General features: G+C 44.2%; 2 protein-coding genes across 2 annotated transcripts in view; one reads left to right on the forward strand and one right to left on the reverse strand.

Moving 5' to 3' along the window:
• LOC119400492 (motile sperm domain-containing protein 2) overlaps positions 1-21,557 on the reverse strand; it is a 200,481-nt gene that overhangs the window by 67,240 nt on the left and 111,684 nt on the right. The window lies entirely within an intron of this gene.
• The window catches only part of LOC119399241 (uncharacterized), an 84,145-nt gene continuing 82,789 nt past the window's right edge, over positions 20,202-21,557 (forward strand). Inside the window, exon 1 of the mRNA XM_037666058.2 lies at positions 20,202-20,349. Within this exon, the coding sequence (XP_037521986.1) occupies positions 20,217-20,349 (133 nt within the window). The 5' untranslated portion in view covers positions 20,202-20,216. The remainder of the gene's footprint in view (positions 20,350-21,557) is intronic.

A 21,557-nucleotide genomic window follows, 5' to 3' on the forward strand; every position in this document is an offset into this window, starting at 1 on the left:
AATCGATATGCTGACAATCCTTTACTACCTTCTCCAGGTGAGATTACTGAGGTTTCATCTGAACCAGGCCCTTCGAAACCAAAGCCAAGCACGTCGAACACAGGCCGTAAACTAATTGTACCTACTGAACACGAGGTAGATTGGAGCTCTGACTCCGGATCCCATGATTCGATGTCGGAAAAAATGGACCTTGATTCAAGAAAAATGAAAAGACGTGCTTCCCCTGAAGCACAGGGGTCTTCACAGAACTCCAAAGCAAAGAGTAAGAAGTACCAGAAGGAAACCTCATCAAAAAAGGATTTCTTGAAGGATAGCATTTTGGAGAAAGCAGTGAGTGCTGCTGGTATTTTACCAAAATAGGCAGTCTAAAAGTATTACAGTGGAATTGCCGTTCTATTTTTTCAGCAACTACCGACTTATTCCATCTTTGTGATCATTATTCCCCCGATGTTATTGTTTTACAAGAAACTTGGCTTTCAGAGGAAAAGTGCTTTAAAATTAAAAATTACCGCACATTTAGATTAGACCGGCCCTCTCGCGGTGGCGGTTTGGCAATTTTTATATCCTCCAAAATTGCTCATAGAGCGAAAATTACATATCAGTTAATGACTTCAGATAGCGAGGTTCTAGCATTAGACATTACTATTCCGGGATACCTCCCATTTTCGTTAATTAATTCATACTTTCCAGCGGGTGTTCAAAATTCTGCCGTTCTAGATACCGTAGTTTCAAATTGCCGCAAAGATATTATATTAGTGGGGGACTTCAATTCTCACCATATTCGTGGGGTTTTAAAACTGACTTGAATGGGAAGCGTCTGTCGGATTGGGCTAATAAGAATAACTTGATGTGTATCAACACCAGAACTCCCACGTTTATGTATAATCAGTCTTATTCTGTGCTTGACCTGACTTTTTCTAGTGTTAATTTGTCCATCTCAACATGGTCTGCTATTAATTCTGGCACAAGTAGCGACCATATGCCTATATTTTTTGAGATGGTATGCCCAGTAACTTCCATGATTCGACCATCGGTTACGCATGTAAATTTCAGTACATTTGGAAAATTACTACGAGCGGCTATATCTAACCGAGCAGATGATAGGGAACCAGACGTTATCAGATTAAGTGACATCCTAAAAGAATCGTTGAATAAGTCCAAATTCACCATACACAGCTCCAAATGCGCTTCGACCAACCCTTGGTGGAATGCGGACTGTTCGCGGGCGTATAGATTAAGAAAAGCTGCATGGAAAAAATTACTTTTCAACCAGTGCCCTCGCAACTGGAGTGACTATAAGTATGCCGCCGCGAGTTTTAAAAGAACCGTTGCCATTGCGAAGGACAAATTTGACAGTGAACGTTCTGAGTTTCTCTCAAAGACAGCAAACAGAAAAGCACTATTTCGCTTTCTGAGAACCAAGAAAGTTCTTCCAGTACTGAAAACCGTAGAATCTGTAGTATCAACACCAAGTGAACTGAAGTCCTTTCTCGAAGACATCGCTCAGGGCCTAGAGAGTCGCTTTACGACTGTTCTCTTATACCAACCCCAGACCCCTAAGAGGGGTGAGGATTTTGAGGAGGTCACAGCTGCTGAGCTAGTAAATGTGGTAAGAACGCTGCCTAATTCCGCTCCAGGTCCTGATGGTATCACGACGTCGGTAATAAAAGCAGTACATAAGATATACCCGCTTGGCCTACTCGAAATTGTGAATCACTCAATTAGAAATTCTTGGATCCCAGCTGATTGGAGAGTTGCAAAAGTTATTCCGTTATTAAAAAGCAAGGCGCGGGGTTTACCTTAGATATATCAGGCCTATAGCACTCACATCAAATCTAGTAAAACTCGTCGAGAGAATTTTACATAGCCGGGTAGATCGCTGGATGTCAGAAAAAATGACACTGAGCCCATGTCAAATTGGTTTCAGGCGTGGTTGTTCCATTTGGTGTGCACATGTTGATCTAGAAAGTAGAATACAGCTTGCTCGATATCAGAAACAATATTCAGCTTTAGTAACCTTAGATATCACCAAAGCCTATGACAGTGTGGAGCATGTGAAACTGATAAATTCGCTTCAGAACTTAGGACTGCCAGAATACTTTGTGGCATGGGTCTATGCTTTCTTGAGGGATAGAGAATTTTATTGCTCGCAATCTGGTGTCAGTTCTTCAAAATATAAGCAAACGAGAGGCCTCCCGCAGGGTTCAGTGTTATCACCCTTATTATTTAATATTCTACTATGTTCTATTCCCACACAGCAGAACGTGCAGGTGTATGTGTATGCCGATGATATCGCATTTTTCGCTACGTCAGCAGACATTCACACTCTTTACCAAACCCTGCAGAAATATATGAATAGCCTGGAAACGTGGCTAGAGGGTATTAATTTATCGCTAAATATTAATAAAAGTGCAATTGTTGTTTTCGCACAAAATGTACCAGTGCAAATTTCATTACTTTACCGACAAGCCGTGATACCTCAGGTCGAGTCAATTAGGTATTTAGGAGTAACCTATACCGACAAACTTGACTGGAGACCCCATATAGAAACATGGCTACTAAGGGAGCACGCGCAGTAGGGATGCTGCGTAGGCTCAGCAATAAACGTGCCGGTTTGCGCAGAGACGTGCTCGTCATGATTTATTGCATGTACATTCGACCAATTCTAGAATTCGGCTGCGTTTTGTTTTCTGGCTCTCCGGCTTATAAAGTTCGACCATTGGTTTTGTTAGAACGTGAATCATTACGATTATGTCTGGGGCTACCAAAATTTGTTGCAAACAATATTCTATACGAAGAATCACGCCTGCCGTCTCTTATCAAAAGATTTCATATTTTAACAGTACGTACATTCCTAAAAATCTATGCTTCTCCACAGAGGAGGTCACAGTATGTCTTCATTAACCAGCAAGCCTCATTTTTTAACCACCAATGGTCTAGATTACGTTGCCCCCAGGTCATTTTTACACAGAGACTTTTGGACCCATTAAAAGTTCACCTCTGGGAAGTACAGATACTCAGCACTGTAGAAACAATTAGGATTGAATTTGATGATATATATCCCAAGAACGCGAAAAATTTACCATATAAATATCTAAATTGCATTTTGGAAGATCATCTGGCCACTTTAGAAACTAACACTGTGATAGCGACTGATGCGTCCGTTTGTGAAGAGAAGGCAGGTGTGGGAATTGTATCATTCTCTCTAGACTGGTCATTCTCGATTCGGTTACCGGACTTCACCCCTATTTACCAGGCTGAATTGCTGGCAATAGTCCTAGCATTGAGTAAATTGCCCCAGTGTCTATCAGCAGTGGTTGTACTAACAGACTGCCTCTCTGTCTGTTCTGCGTTAAGTGCACCTAATTTATCGAGTACCATACAGACGTTCTATTCGATGATTCCCAGGCATGTACGGCTGGTTCGATTAGTGTGGGTACCAGGCCATAGAGGGCTAGCACTCAATGAATATGCGGATGCACTGGCAATATCATCCCATGATGGCCCTATTTTGTCTGTATTGCCCACGTCAGCGTATGTCACAGCAGCGAGATTTGAAAAGCGTACCACGGCCAATAACTTCGATAAATCTCCTTTGTTTTCATCAGATTTCCCACAGCTAAAGTTTCCTTGGAAGAGCAGATGGTGTTCATCTAGGAAGGAAGAAATACAAATTACAAGGCTACGCTGTCGAGTCCCACCACTGAACTTTTACCTTCACAGGTCGGGTCTGGCTCAGTCACCGTTATGCCTACACTGTAATGAGAGGGAATCTCTGGAGCACTTCTTTTTGACGTGCCGAAGATTTAAAACACAAAGAAAAAGATTACTAGAAGAACCCCTGCGGAAGTTGGGCTTGAATTTGTCACTTCCGGTGATTCTTTCATTTGGGGCAACCATATTTGGTTTTAGCCACAGGAGCGTTTTCAACGCTGTCTCTCATTTTTTACGAGAATCCAAAAGAATTGAATGTTGAGTGTAGCCTCAGTTGTCTTATATGCAACTGTATAAATATATATTTTTTTATTGTTCTTGTTGTTGTTTCTATATAGGCGTTTTTTTTTTCTTTTTTCTCTTCTTTAAATCTTGCGAGTTTATATGTAAAGGCTAAACATTTCATTTCAGCTTTTTCCTTCACGAAGTGAATTAGTTTCCGAAGCAAAGCACCGTCCGCTTCATGGCCTATCCCCCGCAGTGGGTTGAGCCAAAGTACTGAGGAACCAACCAACCAACCAACCAAAAATCCCTTGCACAGATAGCCCAGAGAAAGAGATATAGAGACCCTCCGAACGGCTGGAGAGGAAGCGAGGAAGCCCTTTGGCCTCTGCAGCCTACTGTGGCCCGCCCCCGCGAGGTCAAAAGCAAGCCAGACGAGGTGCTACCGAAGTGAAATGGGACAAAGCTTCGCGCCGCATGCGCGCGCGAAGAAAAAAAAAAACAGAAAAAAAGGAAGGAACGTGAGGAGGGAGTCGTTCCCGCGGCGGCGCGATCGTCGTAGCTGTCGTAGCTACGCCGGCTAGGCCTTGTGAACGCCACTTCTCAAGTGATCAGCTGTGTCGGTCGTGTGTGCGCGTTTTGTGCCCGCAGCCTCACTGTGTTTCGCCGCTGGATGTAATATGCGTGGTTTGACGACAGTGCGACATGATGCGCTGCGAGTGCGATAATCGCGACGGCCCGTCGACTCAAGCGAGCGTGCCGCTGTGCATTACCAAGCAGATGATGGGCGCCCTGCGTGCTCGGCACAGTCAGGAACAAAAATGGTAAGTAATACTGATGTTCTCTCTCTTTGCGAGCCCTTATCGTCGCTTATGCACCTGTAGATGACCTTCTGCACATTGCGTCGCTTGAAAAGTGCTATGAAAAGCAAGAAAAAATAAAGAAAGAAAAGAAAATCGGCATGTCAAGCTTGCGAAATGCCCGCCAGCGCACCATGAGCGTGGCATGTAACCCATGCTGTACATTACACGCATGTCATTCATTGTTTCCATGTTTCCAGCTGTCATTTATGTACGTCATACAGTCACGTCACGCTATACCAGTCTTGGTATGATATCAAGTTAGAGAACCGGACGCGAGTGCACCAGTCTACATGCCGTAAATGACATACATGTCGTTATTTTCATGTTACTATTGTCATTTATGTTCTTCGCACAATCACGTCACGCTATATCAATTTAGGTGTATGTCAAGCTAGCGAACCGGCCGCGAGCGCACTATGAGCGTCGCGTGTGTACATGACATGCATGTCATTATTTTCATGTTGCCAGCTGTCATTTATGTTGGACGTACAGTCACACTGCACAATACCAATTTTGGTGTATATGAAGCAGGCGAAACGGCCACTAGCGCCCCCGAGACCACGTTGTCACAATAATGCCATACATGACAAGCGTGTCATGATTTGCACGTTAGAAACTGTCGTTTATGTGCGTCATACACTCTTGTGACGCCATACCTATTTTGGTAAATATCAAGTTAACGAAACAGTCGCAAGAGAACCAAGAGAGTGACGTGTAAATCATGTCGTTAATGAAATGCATATCATGATTTTCAAGTTAAGACCCATCATTCATGTTCTTCATGCAGTCGTGTCATGCCACACGAATTTTGGCATACATCCCATTAACGAAACACTCACACGAGCTATGAGTCGTAGGCGGCTGATAGATAGGTAGATAGATCCGTTCAAAGTCGTAGAAGTGTTTAACAAATGCTTCGCATTTAAGTCGTTAAACTCAGATAGCAATGATGTGTGATGCATGTTTTGGAACTTCTGTGAATATCACTCATTGTTCATACGACCAGTCAATCGACCCAGGAGTGCGCCCTGATAAAGTTGTTTGCACGATATAATTTTCTTGCCTGCGATAAAGCGTGAATGAGGCATGATGCTTTCAGGGAATATACATTAGAGCAAAAGGCCACGGTTATCACATTGTCACATGATGGAATGTGCATAAAGGACAACTTTCTTTTCGATTTATTCTTTTCTCCAACTTCATTTGTTTGTTTTAATCCTTCGTCATCGTGTCAATTTGCGTACATTGACATGTGACAAGACCGTGCGCTCTCATTTTGCAGCATCTACCTTGGATGCAGTCAACTATCCTGGACATCTTTCTCCCGCCATGCAACTGTGAGAACCCACCGAAGCACAGATTGTCAGGAAGTGAAAAGACTTTTCGGCAATAATTTTGCATTGCGCATTCTGCCCGTCGCCTGAAATAGCATATTAAGGTACATAAGCACTGTACCTTCATACATATGCATCAAGGAACAGTGAAATAGCATATCAAGGTACATTAACATAATTAGCTTGGATTCATTTAGCTAGAACGAATAAATCATGTTAAAGCTATACAATGACGGCCATATCATGTGACAGACATCTGCTAAGTGCAGTGTGTATTGTGAAGCACATGCGTTTTATAGTATTGAATGAATGGATAAATGTTTGTTCCAGCAAAATACAGGAAATGGGCCTCAAGTGAAAAGCGACAATGGTAGCTTGAGAAGTGCACAAGGCCCAGTAGAGCAAAAATAGAGACAGAGCAGCAGAAACGTGTGCACGTTCAAAGGCAAAACATATACGCATACAAAAAGAAACAGGAAAGACAAAGCAGAAGAAACGTGCACATTCAAAGGCAAAACACCTATGCCATCTGCAAAGTGACAAAATCAAAAAGGGTGAACATTTACGCTAGTGAAAACAATGAAAATCAGAAAACAGTGAAAACAGAAAAGAAGGAACGGCCATTCAACGGCATGGAAGGAATGCAACTTCATTGGTCACGTATCAACAGTGGAATTTGCCAAGGTTACATGTGTATATTCTTAGCCATTAGGAGATGTGCAAGGCTAATTTAATCGCATTGATATAAGTCAGCTGTTGGGTCTGTTGAACCAGATTGTTGAATCATCTTGTTTATTCCCTCTCATTAATTTGCTGTTTTGCATTATGTTGCCATAGTTTTCAAGGTCAATACATAGTATCATGACTGTTGACACAATTTGACAAGGTGAAAGCGCTGTTATTCTAGTGCTGTTATTGTTACATGGTGAATCTAGTGACAAGGTGAAAGCGCTGTTATTCTAGTGAGCGCTGAAAGCGCTCACTAGAAGTGCGCTGTTTATTTTTGCCATGGTTCAGTGCCAAGTTGCCCAATCTTCACTCCTAAACAGAGTAGGTGCGGTTAATCAAGACCTTGCTAACATTCACAACCCTTTTAAAGTGTACTTATAATGATAACTTTACTGACATCAAAAACTACCCACATAATGGTAAACATGGCAAGAGTACACTTCTGGTGGTGTTTCACATTTTTTTTACATCCGTTTGTTTTTCGCCCTGTGCACACGAAGTGAAACGCTCACAAGGAAATACTTAGCAGCATCTAAATTTTGTATGTATTTCGTGTTTTGACAAAATGTCTGCAATAAGGATAGTCAAGTGCGAATCTTCGGTAAGACATTCATTTTTATGTATACAGAAATCTTAGTGGACATCTTTTTTGTGTAATTTTCAGGAATACACTTCTGGCAAAGCAGCAAGTGTTGCTTGCCCACCAGTCTGTGTTCTAGTCAAGTGTATTGTGGGCATGAGTGTCGGCAGGATTTTGTCTTGGGGATGCAAGGCGGCGTAACGTGTCGGCCTGGTGAGCAGGAGAGCATTGGTGTAGCTTGGGTGGGGTCAAGTGCTGGTGTGTCTTGATGGCGGCAGGTACCCTTTGTGCAAACCCCTGCCGACACCCATGATTGTGGGAACACCCTGAGGTGCCTCACTTTACACTATGTCGAACAGCTCGTGCATCTTACCACATTTAGGCCAACACTGGTATTGGTGCAGAGTGTTATGCGCAATACTGCGTGCAACCTTTCTGATATCGTGTGCATTTGAAAATTTCGCATTGTTTAAAAAGACGCTGAGTGGGCCCAGTGTTATTCAGCAAACATAAGTCTTAACAGGGGCAGTTGGGCGAGTTGGTGTATATTCATAGTTAAAGAGGGTGCAAAAAAATCACAGCACAGAGAAATGAAGGGGACAGGATGACGCGCTACGAGCAACTGAAGTTTAATCGAAACCACAGAAAGGTGTAAACACACAGTACGAAAAAATTACAAGACTAAACAATCACACATCCACAGAGGAATGAAGGGGGCAGACAGGACAGTGCGCTACTAGTAACTGAAGTGTAATCAAAACCACAGAAAGATATAAACACACATGACTAAAAAAGCCGCACATGTTCAGCTTCAGTTGTTAGTAGTGTGTCGTTCCGTCCCCTTTGTTGCTATGTGTTCTGATTTCGTTTTCATGTTTTCCTTACCTATGAAATGAACTCCTGACTGTTTCACAGTCTCTATATATGTGTGGTCAATTTTTATTCATCCTCATGGCATATCAAGTCCTAGGATCTAATGTGCAAAGCGACCAGTCACTATTTACAGGAATTTTTTTATTTAGTGCCTGTGATTGCCTAATTGCAAGTTGACGTTGCAGCCATGGTGCTTGGATTATTTTCAATGTGGTAATTATGCGTAAGCCATCAAGTGAGGAATTAAGGATGAACTTTTGAGTTACAGATGGCACTAGCTGGCATAAAAACATTGAAGCATGGCTGTACTTGTTATGCATATTAGAAGTATTGGTACACTGCAGTCATGTGATTATGCCGACAAGTTCCCAAGCACACTTCCAGAAATTTACAATGGCTTCCAGGTATCTGTGAGTAAATATGTGCAGCAAAATATGAAGGCAACCTTGTAATTTTGTGGGCATTGCTGAATGCTTTTATGCACCTTGGTAAGTGGACCTACAGTCAACACCACAGGTCTATTTTTGGCTTTTTTGTAGGAAACTCAGCTCCAAAATCATGTGCGACATGTTTTGATGCCATAGGGCAAACTAATGCAATAAAAAACTGTTCAACTGCCTGTCTACACGGTTTCATATTTCCCAAAAGTGATGCTAGCCTCATTGTACTATAGTTGCCTTCGTGTGTAGGCTGACACCAAGTTCCTTGGGTAGATTATTTTTTTGGATTGTACTTACATACTGGCACGGTGAAGTGCACACGTTAGTGCGCATCATGATGAGATTTTACACCCTACTTTCGTATTGCTTTACTGCTGTGATATATGTATAGTGCTTAGGCTGTACTGTATATGTTGTTCCACGTGTTCAGTTTTGGGAGTAGGTTCTGTGCACGACGATGGAAATATATACCTATATCCTTACATTGACACGAGAACTGCTGCTGTTTTGATTCCAATAAAATGTTGCAACCACTGGTTCTTGTATCAAGCAAAGTATGACTACTTGTTGTGCATGCAAATTGAAGAAATGAATTCGTGCTTGCAAAACAAATTGTTGAAACACTGCCTGCTCAATGTAACTGCTTGTGTTTTATTACCAAACACATTGAACAGATGATTCACAGATTATGACACATTGTAGAAGATAGGCAACAGAAAGACAAAGTCATCACTGTGTTCTAACGTAGATTAGGTGATCTTTTATCAATAGTAGCATAATTGAAGGTTGCTGTTGTATAAATAAAGTTTAACGTAGTGTGCAGGTAGACGAGGGAGTGCACATATGATAGTTTTTCCAGTTTTCTGCATATTTGCTACAGTCCTCGTGTTTCTGTGTTACAATTGTGAAATACTGAATTGCAAACAAGCCAACCTCTCTGCTGCTGTGGTGAAGTAATTCAACAGAACCATATTTTCTCAAGAACAGCTGTTCCATTGAGGAAAAGGGTAATGCTTTTTTTTAATGGGTACTGCATCATCTGTCTGAGGGGAGGGCCAAGTACACATGGACGTTCACAAGAGAGAAGTGCAAGTACATTAACTTTTTTGTTTTGTGGGAGACCTGTCACTGGTAAACTGGGGAGGTTGTCCTTGACCTTGGGGCACGCGTTAGGCATTCGCTTTAACGCGGTGGCGTGATGCTTACCAATAAAAGCTAATTAGTAAGAAATGTTGGTAGTATCCGAGCATGAAAGCAAATAAATACTGAATATGCGTTATAGAGAATCACTGAATGCCGTGCTAAAGCGTGCATTGCGAATAAGCGCTAATTGCGGAAATAGATAAGCGTTCAGCTGCTCAGAAGGCGCTGCTCGCGGCTGTACTCGCGCATTCAACGCACTTTATGTAGGCGCGTTACAATGTCCTTGTAACTCTGGAATTTTCTGCGTGTGTAATTTTCATATGCGAACACAGGCAGTCCGCGCTAAAGGGTGCATTGCGAATAAGCGCTAATTGCGGAAACAGATTTTTGTTCAGCTGCTCAGAGCGCGCTGCTGCCCCTGCGTGCAGCTCGCGGCAGTACGCGCGCATTAAATGCACTTAATGTAGGCGCGTTACAACGTTTTTCTAACTCGGGCCTCTGCGTGTGTAACTTTCATATGAGAACGCAGGCGGTCTTCGAACCGCTCATAACACGCTGCCGCATCTGGACGCGCGCAGTTCGCGGCTGCAGAAATAACGAAAATTGCTCCACAGCATACGCTCATGGAATGCACATACGTTCGCTCATCTGAAGATACCTTTGTCACGCTGGTATTCACGAATTTAGCGCGAGCGAAGAGGGCACACGTTTATAATTTTTCTAGCGGCACGACACGGTGAACCGGAGAATTCGGAGCCGAGGGTGTTTACGTCGATAGGCTCGGCCTGCATGACGCCCCACAAATTACGTATTGACCTTCCGCAAGAGCAAACACACGCCGATGGTACAAGAACAGAAGTTTGAAGTTGTGCCGACGGGTTACCAGCCGCTTTGTACATACATTGGTACATATATAAGCCCACGAAAAAAGCGAGCTTGCAAGTGGTGGCGCTGTGGTGTAATGGTTATAGTACTTACTTTGAGTGCGTGTGGTCGCGAGTTCGATTCCTGTGTCGTGCGTTTGTATGCAAATGTCATGTTTGTGCATAAATACTTTGATGTCCATTTTCTATTATGTCCTGGTGATGAATAGTAGCGGAAATTGGCCGGTAAAAGTAATATAGTGCCTAAAATTACTTTTTTTTTTCATTTCGCGACCGCTCTAGGGTCTCGTATAAAAGGAGGCTTTAACAGCTCTCAAAAGAAGCAGAAAAGCTCTCAATGCGCTCTGTTCAAGCCCCCAAAATGGCTTACATAAAAACAACAACTTTACCTCCAAAAGGAGGCTTTAAAAGCTCTCAAAAGAACCAGAAAAACTTCAAATGCGCTCCGTTCAAGCCCTCAAAATGAGTTCAATAAAAACACAAATTTACCTCCTTAGTTCCGTCTAATCACTCCCTTAAAGGATGTAAATAAAACCTCCTTTTGAACCTCGTTTTGAAAGGGGTTTTGCGTAGTACCTTTTGGATGCACGTTATGCGTCGAGCCCGAAACTCCCTAAAAGGCTCAAACCCGTTTGCAGTATGGTTCTTGCCGCAGTGCTGATAGCAAAGATTGCAGGGCTGCCTTCGAATCGCTGAAGATTGGCCATTGTTGAGGCTGTTCGCGATTGACTACCCAAAGTGCAGCGCGAAGATAGCAAGTTCCGCAGCCGTCGATATCGTTGGGTGGTCTGTCTTAAAACTGAGGGTAATAATAGCTTTCGCTGTGACAACCACTGCTCCGGACGAACAATGGAGAGTAGTTGATCTATCAGTATAAACATGAAGGTGATCGACGTACTTCTCCTGCACAAGAAGCAGATATAGCCGTTTCAGCAGTGGTGATGAGGGCTCATACGAGGCATTTTTACCGAGCTCATTGCAACCACCTTGCAACACTGCCTTCAGAAAGGCCACAGGCGTCGTATTGTGCAACGACTTTCGAACTATTCCGCCCACCTTCCGTCAGGTTTCAGCCCGCATCTAAGCCAGCGAGACCTCCTTGGTGCTTCTATCGACCTGAAGTGTATCTCAGCGTACCGGGAAAGAGAACTAACAAACAATGAAGCCAAAGAAAGTATAGGGGCTGTTATTTCTAGTAATTGCGATATAAATGAGAAGAAATTAAAAGGAAAAAAAAAAGATAATGCCGCCAGGAGGGGTCGAACCTGCAACCTTCGGATAACGCGTCCGATGCTCTACCAATTGAGCTACGGCGGCGGTCATCCTCCCGTCCACTTTAGCGTGTATATCTGTGCATTTAAACCTGGAAGTGTTAGCACTTTCCCCAAGCCTGAACGGCTGCCCTGGCAAACGTTAAATTGGTTTAGAGAATACCAGTAACTGAAACCGGGTCTACTTCTGTAATGTATGCTATATCGGCAACGCTTTGCAGTGTTGGCGCCACTTTTAGCAATGACAACACGCTGCAATTCATATTGCGCGCAACTGTACATTAAGTACATTAAGTGTTACATTCGATATACCAATTCAAGGAAACCAAGACGATATAGCTAGCAGGCAGTGTGAGCATGGGTGCAAGGTGGTTAATGGCAGCCCGTAAACTCATTACACGATACATACGTTACTTTCCTTTCATGTGGATGGCTGCCTCCCTCTCTCTCCCCTCTTCCCAGGTAAACATGCGCACCTATGATAAAGAGAGAGAGAGGCCGTGCACCCAATGACAAACGGCCATAACGACTACACCAGAATGTTTTTCCGCGGCAGAGACGAAAGTCTCAGCGCCGAGGTCAGCGGGTGCGAGATGAACCCGAAGAAGCGGCGGCGTAGCAGCCCCGTAATTGCAGCGATTAAGGCGCCGCAGCCAGACGCCGGTGGGCGGAGCATTGTCGTCGCCGCCGCTACGCACACAGGCACGGCCGCCGGCGTTTCGCATCGTCTTCACCAGAACGACGCACTACTTCTGTGGAAAAAGCAACTCGTGTCAATCGACGGTCCGATACGTGTTTGCCGACTCTGTTCCATGCAGCACGTCGAAGGAAGCCAACGGCGATATGCAGTTAAGGGTTTGACGAAAAGCCGGGTCCAGCCTAGTAAAATCGCATCGCAGACTTCATAGTGGAAGAAACGAATACGGGACAAGGTGAAGACAGGACAAGCGCTACTTTCGTCTAATGTTTAGTTGCAGATCCCGAGCATGCATTGTATGTTGGTTTTGGAAATGCCCAGTTAACGACTTCTGTGGTTTAGTTAAATGCAATAACTTCATCATGACGTCGATGGTGGTGGTCCAACCCAACGTGGCCCTTCCCAACGGAAAGGCAGATGCGGCGGCTCAGTAAGGGACTTCACCCTTTAAAGCGGTATCCCTCATAACACATTTAAATTATACCTCATCGAATGGTATGCGAAATAATTAAAGTTACCAGGCAAACCTGTACTGACTGTTTTTCCCCCTTTGCGACAGGCTGGAAACGTTTAGTCTTAATACATCACAACAGCCGCAGAGAACTTTCGATCACGCATAACTGTGCCATTACTGATTTTGCTGAAAAACACAAGTACCATTTTTTTCCTTCGGGAAATACATCTTAAAATTATTAAGCAACGAGTGTCAATAAGCTGCGTTTGAAAATTTTACCGTTAAAAGCGCAGTGAATCAGCGTCCAAGAGCTGCACGCAACAGGCACATCGTGCCTAGAAAGCAAAGGATTACTTAGCTTCGCTCAGGGTACTTGTGCGCGAAATTAGCCCGACGCACTCTGCGTAGGTATGTGGAAAATTCGTGCGTCGGAAACCGTGTGTTTGCCGTTACTATGTTGAGAAAATGACAGCCTTACCACCTGGTTCTCTCTTGCCTCGCGTACACGTCACGTTGTTTCACTGGAACCACGTGTTGAGACCGTTGCCCGAAGGCCTTCTTTGTCATTTGGCAAGTTCATTTGGGATTATACCCCGCGTTTTCTCGAGCACTGCTGCCACGGGAACTAGGGGAGTTCACGAGTCTACACGAGCACCGTGTGGGTTGCAACACGCGGCATCCGGCACCTGAGTGGCACGCCGGCTTCTTCTTGAGGAGGAATAAAAGTGGCTCTTGAAGGAGAGGCAAATGGCGCCATCTTCTGCAATCCCTGCAGGAATACGGCTAAGCGTCAGGTTCAAGAGAATATTGCCGTTAGATTTTCATTCGGCACACTGAGTTTGGTGACGGCATTTCTTAGGTCGAGGAATTCTCCACAAACTATCATCGTCCCATGCTAAGGTAATTTAATGGTGGTCTCATCGATTGTCAGGACGGAAGATCGTTTGGTAGCTTCAGACGATTGCTTGAGCGAATCACTACAGAAGTGTTTCTGATTCCGCGCGTCTGTTCTACACTTCTTAAGGGAATGCCGGCACTAAAATAAAACAGTAAAGGGAATATAGCATGAGCTTTGCATGCTTGCAAGAAACGCTGTGGCGAGTTTTGCAGAGAACAGGTGGCTTAAAGGCAATTTATTTGACTTTTCAAGTCCGGAAACGAAAGTGTGGCTTCCCCAGTTTGTGGTAGCAAACCTAACACCGCGATCTTGTTAACTTGCGTGGCTTTTGTTCTTTGCTCTCTCATTCAATGTGTTTCGCGCTTCATGGCAAAATTGGTTCACGAAAGACGAAAGTAGAAGAGGCGCCTTTCCTTCCACGTCGAGTGACAAATAATGACGATGAAAACTACGATCAGTAAGGCTCTACGAATGCGAATTACAACATGCGCCAAAAGGCCATTGCCAATGCACTGTCCGTCCGGAAGAAAGCAAGCTAGATTGCCGGCGATGGGACCAAACCGCACAAACGCGCCTAGGCCACACAAATAATCGACAAATCAACAGCTATGTTCAGGTCGCAGCGTTTACGCCTCGAGTGCCCGGACAGCCATCTGTGCAGCGTACCGCGATTTCCACGCTGTAATACGCACCCGTAACGTCATCGTCAGATTACAGTACTGGCGGAATATCCAATCAATCAATCAATCAATCAATCAATCAATCAATCAATCAATCAATCAATCTATCTATCTATCTATCTATCTATCTATCTATCTATCTATCTATCTATCTATCTATCTATCTATCTATCTATCTATCTATCTATCTATCTATCTATCTATCTATCTATCTATCTATCTATCTATCTATCTATCTATCTATCTATCTATCTATCTATCTATCTATCTATCTATCTATCTATCTATCTATCTATCTATCTATATCTATCTATCTATCTATCTATCTATCTTATCTATCTATCTATCTATCTATCTATCTATCTATCTATCTATCTATCTATCTATCTATCTATCTAATGGTTGGAAAGTTGCAAGCAGTGCGACAAAAAAAAAACGTAGACAGAGAAAACGAGACAAGCGTGGCTTACATTTTGACCGGTTTCTCAAATACCCTGTTATAAACACGTTGGCACGGATGTCTCCAAACGTACGCTAGTTTTAGAATTGCGGGACACGACCGAGATAACTGGCACGCTTCTAAAGCTGATGTGCCCAACCACATACGAAACAGACACTTGCTAAACTCGACAATAATAACGATGCGTGCCAGTGAGTTAGTAAGCTAAAAATACTGTTCTTCGCTGTCTCTATAGGGAATGTCGGTCTTACCAATTAATCCTGTTAAGTGGGGGTGTAATTCGCAGCAGTGCAGCCCGTATAAGTTTTCTGGGTTTAGTCATTTGTAAGGTTACTCTCTCGATTTTATACGCCGTCAAAATAAGCTTAAGCACCATGCACCAACGCTCTGCATCAAGGGATCGGGATACGCGCATTTGAATACAGTAAACACGAATTCTGGTTTGAAATTTCTAACTTTTCAGATGACACGCCACGGTGGTCTAGAGGTTATGGTGCTTGACTGAGGGACCCGAAGGTCGCGGGAACGATTCCCAGCCGCTACGGCCTCATTTCGATGGAGGCGAAATGCTAGAGGCCTGTGCACTTAGATTTAGGTGCACGCTAAATAACGGAGTATCCCCTCCGATGTCTAACCAACACCAAATGGTCGAAATTTGCGGAGCCCTCCACTATACGGCGTTCCTCATAATCATAGCGTGTTTTTTTTTCTTTTTTTGACGTTAAACCGCGACAATTATTATTAACTTTTCAGCTGTGGCTTAGAATATAAATAATCTATCCATAACCTTAGACAAAGTACTGGCCATCCGCCGAAACCCTTCACTAGATAATTTGCATGACTTGATAGCTTGAAAGTTTTTTATTTTAAGAATCGTAGTTTGAAGGGATTTAGGCATTATTATTGCTCAGAAAATAAACTTGAAAGTCAAGGCTCGCCTGTGTTACTCTGTTTCCGGGTCTTTCGTACAGTTTGTTTCGCACTGGAATGAAAAAAAAACACTTGTCTTTCATACGCATGCAAGTGCCTTGTCCTGTGTTCTTCTAAAGTATCCGTTCTTTCCAGCGTTTCACCATCAGGGACGTATATATACCAACACGCCCAACTGGTAATCATTCTAAATGCATGCTGTCGCTAGTTTTGTGTTGTAAGCATTTTTAACTCCCAATGTGTCGGGTGTCAAGGAATCTTCTCATTATTGGGAGATACATTGTGCGGATTGCTGTCCGTGGTCTACGCGGTATATGCTCTGACGAAACGACCGAGCTCTCCGCGCATGGGTGAGCTCTCGGCGTGCTCTCATTTCGCCGAGTAGGATGGCCACGCGCCGCCGATTGTGAGAGCCGACTTTTGCGTCGCATAAATGCCGCGAAAGTTGGGGCGCTTGAGTGGCATACCGATATCAGCAGGCAGGTTCGAATCACACCACTGAAGTCGTATGGCTGTGTTGCTATTCAAGCATCAGGAACGCCTTGCCGAAACCGTTCTTTCCACAGAAAAATGAATTGTTGGGTTATAGTTGGTCTTGCATAACTGGCTGAGATTTATTTATTTATTTATTTATTTATTTATTTATTTATTTATTTATTTATTTATTTATTTATTTATTTATTTATTTATTTATTTATTTATTTATTTGGAATACCGTCAGGGCTAGTTACATTACAGTGGGGAGTGGTGAAAAAATGCACAAAATCGCAGACAAGTCGGGAAGAGGTCGCAGAAATTACACAATAGTATCGGAAAGTTAAAAAAAAACAATCACAGTAATTTATAGATAAATCTCTAATGGATTACAAGTAATTGCACAAATACTAGATTTACTAAAATAAAACAGAATAAGTTATTGAAATGCAAAATTCGGTGCATAAATGAAGATAGATAATTTATATAAGTAAAAATTCGGCAGATCTCACGCGTTGTGGGAATCGGTTTCATGCGAAGCAGTCAGCGAGTACTTCTACGCAGTATTTTATGGCTTTGGGCCAAGCGTTACGAGATGGATCGACGTGTATTCTTGACGGAGACAGCATTTACAGGAAGGTGATTCCACTCGTAACTTGCGTGTGATATAAAGGAGCGATAGAAAGAAGAGGATCTGCAGGATGGAATGCAAACTTTGGTTTAACGAACAAAACGACAAGCAACGCCTGTCTTCGTCTTCTTTATTGTGCTGCTTATAGTTCTCTTTACCGCGCTAATTTGACCAGGACGCCCTTTCCATGACTTGCAATTTCGCCCACGCACACCGTTTCGTCACTATAGCCTGGCGGGCCGCAGTTCAAGATGTGATCCCATGTAGCAGTAACAGCAAAACACTTAAAGATAGATTGTTTGAAAAAGTGATGATGTATACATAGTTGTTCAAGAGCAGGAAATGAAAGCGGTGGTGGTGGTAGCAACTTCATTCAGAATTCCGGGAATTTCGTGGGCTGGGCCTCGGCCGCCCCCGAGGAGGACCGGAGACCCTGTCTCCTCGCCGCCTCACGGGCTTGCTCAGGTTGTATTTTTTTTTTCGCGATTCCCGTTACGGTGAGGTTCACTACAGGGCAATCCATACACCATGGAGGAATCGATGGCTTAGTTACATTTGTTAACTAGGATGACAGGATTCTGTAACAATAAGAAAAGGGAACTGTTATAGAAGGTTAGAGACATTATCGAGTTATTCGTACCTAGAGAAGGGAGAAAGGTAGAGGAAAGACAGGTTAACCAGGAGTATACTCCGGTTGACTACCCTGTACTGGGGAAGGGGAAAGGGGGTACGAAAGAACGAAAGAGAAGGAGAGAGTCGGTAACGGCACTACAAAGTAACTGTCTAAAAGCATTGTGTGAGATCAGTCATAACTTTTCGTTCAGTCCGGTTTGCCGAAGAAACTGCAGCAACGCCCATACAGTCGCTCGCGCTGAAGACCTGGTAGGCCAGTGCCCTAGGATTTTGTCCTGTGTTGTCTAGCTGGTCCAATGCGGCTGAGAGGGCTGCCTAATTGACCAAGAAAGGGCATATCCCGTTTCAGCGACTTATGCAAGTCACTGCGGCGTCATAGGTAACAAGCAGGATGATAACGCTGCTTGGCAGCACTTCCGTCCAAAGAGAAATCGATGCCACTGACTGTCACTGTCGGATGCTGCTAGGAAACTTATGAGTGTTGACTCCATTTGGAGCACCCGTTTTAGGAACCACCGGCTCTACACCATGTGAACTCTTCGCTCAGTCTTCGCATTCCAACTGGACTCTTCCACCGTGAGTTCAAGCTGCTTTGCTTTGTTGACTATGACTGGGAGTGGCATTTACGAAGTATTTGACTTTTTGTTGCATCAGAATGTCTAACATAATGACTGCTTTCGCGTATCAGAATGACTGCTTTCACGAGAGAAGCCCTCCAAACGTTCAATGTCACGGTCCTGTAGCAGTGGCGTATACGGCGACCATCGCTCGCAACTGCACTAGCTGGCTTTAACCAAAGGCCACGATTAAGACAAACCACTCTTAAATGCTGACTTCACATGCCGTCGTAGCAGGTATCGTCTAAGATGCTGCGACGGCTTTTTAACAACGGTGGACCTGCACAAGAGGGTTTAGTCTAAATTGATGTTCATTGGACGGCACGGGATCACGTGATGTGATAGTGTGTGATTTCGCGACCAGCGGTGACCGTGTGGTTGTGCTACCTCTCTACACCATTTTTTTTACCTCTCGCACCATGTTTTCTCAGTGTACATTGGGAAGCAAACCGCGGATTTTCTGTTCTGGCTAAATTAACAGCCTTTCGCATTTCTTATCTAGGCGTGACATGCAATGGTAACACCCATTACAGTTTAATAAAACGAAGAAAGAGAATTTTGACGGCTCCTTTCTTTGTTTGCACAACGTCAATTCTGCTGACACAACGTTCTGCTGGTTTTCATTAAAGTCTAATAAAACGTTATTTTACGGTTCTAAGGAGTGCAGGGGGTTAGGGTGAGGTGGTGGTCTTTAAATAAGGAAACCAGAACGAAACGGAGAAAGGGTCTTTGAATGACCATCTTGTTCTATTGTTTGTTCAAAGCGGTTGACACCGATAGCAGTTAACCGGCCGAGTCGGCAGTAAACTTCGTGTGCACACATTTCAGTACAGGAAACGCATTCTTCAGCCCCTTAATATTTACGCCCTACCGAAAACCGGGTCCCATCGTTCACCTGCAGACGTCAATTGTGTGACGTCAAGCCCCGGCTGTTGCCCTGATGAAATTGCGGCACACACTACCGAAACGGTCCCTTATAGGTCACAGACGAAAGCGCGCGAGCGGGCAACATGCACTGCCGACTGAAGCCAACAGGCTCATCGCCATTCGTGACGACGCACCACGATGTCTCGACCTTGGCGCGACCGTGGTTGACCATGCGTTGTCACCAGGGAGACCGGGTCATAACAGAAGCGCTCCAGCGCGCGCAACACGGCTTGTTCACGGTGCCAGCGTGGCGCAGATCCACGGCAGTTCCTCAACCACCAAGTACCGTCGGCGAAACGAAGCCGGGCTTCGCGAAGGATATTTGTGGGCCCTGCTTGTCGAGCGACGTCTTGGTGCTTCTGGGCTACAGAGCTTATCCGTGGGCCCCACAGTCCTGTCAAGGTCATCCACGGAACACTTAGGCTCAAAACCAGGATCGTTCTTGTTGGAATCGGGAGCGTGACGCCGCGTTCTCCTCGTCGTGGTCTCCAAAGCTTGCATTGGAATCCCAACTGCATCTGAAAGTGGAAGCTAGCATTGAACCTCTGTGTCGTCCAGTATTCAGGAGACTGCCTGAACAGATAAATCCGAAGGGAAACTGACATTTTAGAGTTAGCGGAGAGTCAAAGTTTTGAAACTCAGACAAGTTGGCAACCTGAGTAGAGGCGAGGCAGCCGCCTTGCGTATCTTCAAGATGACAGCGATTCTTTTTTGATACTGAGTACTTGACTTGATTTAGTTAATCAGCTTGTAGTCGTCTTCATGGCCGCAGCCATCAAGGGCAAACAGCGGATCATGTTATCAAAGACTCTCACCATTGGGGGCGCTACAACACCAGCTGTTCTTGCGCGGCTGGGACTTTGGATTTTCGCAATCGGAGCCATCATTCACAATGGTAAGATGTCACTTCATGCTTTGCGGGGATGCGGTGACTTTTCAATTACGAAAGAAACCAGCACGAAGTACAAAAGCCAAGTCATAGACAAAATATGAGGTCACTTTGCAGGCACGCTCACAGCAGCTACAGAATAGCGAGCGAACTTACCGATAACTTTCTATGAGAGCTCACAGTCAAGCTTATGCTCGGCTTCTGACCCGAAGGTCACGGGTTCGGTCCCGGCCGCGGTGATCGCATTTAGACGGAGGCGAAATGCTAGGGACCCGTGTACTGTGCGATGTCAGGGCACGTTAAAGAACACCAGAAGGTTGAAATTTCCGGACTCCTCTAGTAAGGCGCGTCTAATAACCATACCACGGTTTTGGCACGTAAAGCCTCAGATATAGTCAAGAGGGAATAGTGCTTTGTACCTTACTACCGCACGGTGTGTTTTGTGAGTGAATCAAGATAAACTTCAGACATGAAGTTCAGAGTTCAGCAGGCCTAAGTAATTTGTAAGTTTATTTTTAATTTTCTGGTATACACGTCGTTGTAGCTTAGCCGCTCTATGGAGCTGCGCTGCATACTTCGAGCACGTGGGTTTGATTACAAGCCACGGCGACTGAATTTCAGTGGCGGCCAAGTGCAAAACCGCCAGTGTACTTGAATTTAGGTTCGCGTTCTAGAGTTCTTCACGGTCAAGATTATTCCGGAGTTCCCCACAACAGCATGCCTCTGAATCATATCGCTTTCACACTTGATACATCAGAATTTAATTTTTTATATGTTTCTGGCAGGCGTTCCTTTTCTCGCATACAACTTAAAAACTATACATTCGCGATTACAATCGCAAAAATGTTGCTGCACGAGAACTGTCCGTAGAAGGACGTGTCAACTAATCGTGTTTTTGTACATGATGCTAGTGAAGTCGATGGATTTGTGGCAACCTGCTTTCACGAACGAAAAACATCTGCTGATTATTATAATACAGCAAATTTCTTGGCAGGAAGATACAGCACTGCACAAGCTCATTCGTCATTTTATTCATGTTCCCTGGATCATGGCGATCTTCCTTCATGTTCCCTGAACACAGGGTCCATGAATGCATGGAATGAGAAATAACGGCCTTTAACCGAAACGTAAATGCATTGAGCGAAACGCAAAGTGCAGTTTACTAGAGCATAACGTTCAAAAATGCTTCTCCCGAGCTTTTACTTATCATGCAT

The sequence above is a fragment of the Rhipicephalus sanguineus genome, chromosome 7 (genome assembly GCF_013339695.2).
Source record: "Rhipicephalus sanguineus isolate Rsan-2018 chromosome 7, BIME_Rsan_1.4, whole genome shotgun sequence".
Lineage (NCBI taxonomy): Eukaryota > Metazoa > Arthropoda > Arachnida > Ixodida > Ixodidae > Rhipicephalus > Rhipicephalus sanguineus.